The sequence below is a fragment of the Teleopsis dalmanni genome, chromosome 1 (assembly GCF_002237135.1).
Source record: "Teleopsis dalmanni isolate 2A chromosome 1, ASM223713v2, whole genome shotgun sequence".
Taxonomy (NCBI): Eukaryota; Metazoa; Arthropoda; class Insecta; order Diptera; family Diopsidae; genus Teleopsis; species Teleopsis dalmanni.
This window is the reverse complement of record NC_051846.1, coordinates 111,295,587-111,299,285: the sequence shown is the minus strand read 5'-3', so window position 1 is coordinate 111,299,285 and position 3,699 is coordinate 111,295,587. Positions and strand designations below refer to the sequence as shown.

Below are 3,699 nucleotides of genomic sequence, written 5' to 3'. Positions count from 1 at the left end.
TATATACTCATTTGATAGATAATTAAAATATCTTTTTAATAAGATATTAATGAGCAAAATCGGTTAAAAATTATGGGCAAAACACAATAATTAGTTGAGCGACTGTGCTCTGTTTTCTATTTCATACCTTTTAGCTGGCATGCACAAGTACGTAATAGGTATATGCTACGATTTAGTTAATTATTTATAAAAAATTATAATATCAAGAAAACCCTTTTTTTCAGTAATTAATATATTGTGTTTATTATGTTTTATAACATAAATATGACTATGTGAAGGATAATTTTTATGATAATGTTCGACTACTTGCAGAACATATTGTTTTTCCTCTATATATTTTGTCAAAATCGAATTATAATCCATCATAAGCCTAATTCCTCTTTCTATACAATCATTTATCATATGAAGTCTGGCACAGAATTTAAGTGCATCTCTGTAATTTTGCGTCTCCATCCATGGCGAAGGATCGAAACGGATAAAACTAGTAGATAGGCAAAAACGATCAAAAAAATTTGTTATCTCTTCGGTCACGAAATCAATAAGGTTCTTTGAGGAATAAGGTTCTTCACAACGAGATATATGCTATCGAAAAAGAGGTCGACATTAGACAACAAAGTACAATTCGTCCTTCGAATATCACGATATTTGTAGATAGGCCGCACTGAAAGCAATTGAATCTAAATTCCAAGATAGTATTAAAATGTCGCCATTCACTGATGAGCATCAAACCTCATAAGGTCTCTCTTTGCTGGACATAGTACATTTCGAATACTTGGACATAGCAATATTGAAGAGAATGAACTAGCAGATGAGATGGCCAGAAGAGGTTCTGAACTGCATACTGGAGAGGCCGACCTCTCAATACATACACCGATATGTAAACTGTATAGGATAATAGAGGAAATCAATACAATGACTAACAATTTATAAGCTAATCGCGAAGACTGTAAGGTCGCTAGAATTGTATGGCCTAAGTTGGACAAAAATAAAACGAAAAGCCTTTTAGGCTTCAGCAAACCTGCATTTTGTGTGCTTTCTGGAGTACTAAAGGGGCACTGTGTCATTGCGCCTATGCTCCAACGGTGGCGAGTTCCAACAAATGGATTATGCAGCAGTTGCCAAGATGAAGAGGACGTAAAATCTATCAACCACTTCCTGTGTCTCTGTCCAGAACTTCAAACAAGGCTACTTTAATGTCTTGGGGATCCTTATTTTACTGGCTTGGAAGAGATAACAAAAGCAAACTCATCGGATCTCCTCAACTTCATCTGGAAAACCAAATTATTTAACAAGGATAACAAAGGTTAGCAACTCGCATCTCCTGGTAAAATTTTTTGAGGGCATCCCAATGGGCAATATATGTCTCCGAATAGAAGTGCTGACAACTGTCAGCACGAGCCTTCCGAACATAACCTAACCTATTGTCGGTTAAAATTTTCACACATATTCTCACCATAAAAATGTATATATCTCGTACAAATCATCTGAGTTATATGTAAATTCATCTCTTAAAATAAACATTTTTAGTAAGTACATGATTTTCGCCATCCATCGAGAATCTTAGATGGCACCTGAGCGCCACACTACAAAATATGTATAGCGTAGCGATCCGAAACATTGCATTTGTCAAGGGCGGAAACTAAACTAGGAATGATACATTGAATCGTTCTGTCTGCGTTATCCCAATTTTGTTGAACTGTGACTACAGATTCAGTTTCCATTTTGAGACAAATTTCTTCATCGAATTTATTCCAATTAAAATTAATGGAATTTTTAGCCGCTCTTGCTTCGTTTGCTAACAGGATATTAACTACAGTCATACTCCCTGTACGACCATTTTCTCTTTGCTTACGAAAAAATTCTTGTTTAGACTACATTTTCAATTCTACTTAAATATCTATATAAATTATTAAATAGAAATGTATTATGTTATTTTTATTTTTTATTTATGTTTCTTCCGTTTCTTGTAAACATTGTGCATGCCAGCTTTAGCAATAGAAAACAGAGCACAGTCGCTCAATTAATTATTGTGTTTTGCGCATAATTTTTAACCGATTTTGCTCATCGATATCTTATTAAAAAGATATTTTAATTGTCTAATTGTCAAATGAGTATATATTAATAACTGTTGAAACAAGTAACAAAGATAAAAAATGAGTTTAAATTGAAAACTTTCTGTTTTTTGTGCTGAAAACCCAACTTTGCTCGAGTGACGCAACGTCATTTTTAATCCTATTGCTCCAAAACTTTGGGAATATCATTTTTTTGGTCAATAGCATACTCCTAGGGGGTGCGCTTATTAAAAATCGCATTTTAGTTTTTCTGAGCCACCCTAATGTCACATCATAATTGCTAATCGTTCGTAAAGCACAATAGATTATTTTCTAAGAATTATATTTTTCTTCTTTAATACATCTATTTTTTTAGTTATACTAACAAGTACTGTGTGACCTGATAAGGCTTATTTGGTTTAAAATTGAAATCTTTTCTTATAAATAAATTTATAGACCAAATGTCTTTATACTGTCCATAAACAATTTATTTAACACTCATTAGCAAAAATATTTATACAATACAAATTTGTTTATTTAAAATATTTATCACATACACTTCGTCACAATAATATCTTCCTCAATTTTTTGATAATATGACATACATATCTCTATAAAATATACTTATAAACATAATTTAGTATTACAAATTTACTTATAATTAATTAGTTTTTGGTTTCGGTACTCGTGGCGCACGCCAAACACGTTTTAGCATTAGACGTATTAATATAACTACCAATATCACAGCTAAAATTATCATTGCCAAAACAAAACCAATCACATCCAGTAAATAGTATTGATACCATTTGAGATCCAGACCTGCCGATCGCATATGCGAGGCACCCTTATATCTGATCACATATTCGATCCAATACATAGCGGTATCACGTGCATGTGTTGGCCGATCATGAAATATTGCTGATATGCGTTCTATATTCTTCCTGTACGTACTCTCTGTTAGCAACTTGATAATAGTGCCTCTCAATATATCCCCATTAATTGATTGAAAGTGAAGACTTATAGCATATCCATTCTTAACAGCTTTATTCATATTAAGATGCTTGAAAGGGAAATAAAAATTTTTTATATCTGCAATATCTTCAATTTCATATTAATACATACCTGATCACAATAGAATGGAATTCCCAACATTGGTACAGCATGGTGCACTCCTTCTTGTGTACTGAATAGACCTCCATGTGTTATGAATAGCTTAGTATTTGGATGTGCTAGTATATCACTTTGTGGCAACCATTTTCTTATTAATACATTTTTAGGTAGATCAGGAATGGATTCGTTCTCAAATTTCCAAATTACACGTTGCTTTATACTGGAGAACACACGCAGGAACATCTTAAGTTTTTCATCTGGCATATCCTTGCTTTGAACATTACTTCCTGTAAGTATCATCAATATTTTTAGGCTTAAATTAATTTTTTATAAATGTATATAGATGATCATTAAAATCCTACAAAAATACTATCGAACGAATCATAACCTTTAATAAAAGAGTCCCTTTTAAGATGATTTTCTATCGGCTCTACACCACTGTTTTTAATCTTCCGGCAAAAAATATCAAGCTCTGCTTAACTAACTGGCCTAAATCGCTAAAGGATCTTAGTATTTTTATCTGGTTTTAATCGAACTG

General features: G+C 32.6%; 1 protein-coding gene across 1 annotated transcript; it reads right to left on the bottom strand.

Moving 5' to 3' along the window:
- Positions 1–2,637: 2,637 nt before the first annotated feature.
- On the bottom strand, positions 2,638–3,477 carry LOC119676351 (UDP-glycosyltransferase UGT5-like). The gene is made up of 2 exons (XM_038087593.1): positions 3,174–3,477; positions 2,638–3,111 (listed from the first exon to the last, which is right to left on the bottom strand). Exons 1-2 carry the CDS (start codon positions 3,459–3,461, stop codon positions 2,713–2,715), a joined length of 687 nt encoding a protein of 228 aa, XP_037943521.1. The 5' UTR covers positions 3,462–3,477; the 3' UTR covers positions 2,638–2,712.
- Between the last annotated feature and the right edge of the window lie 222 nt (positions 3,478–3,699).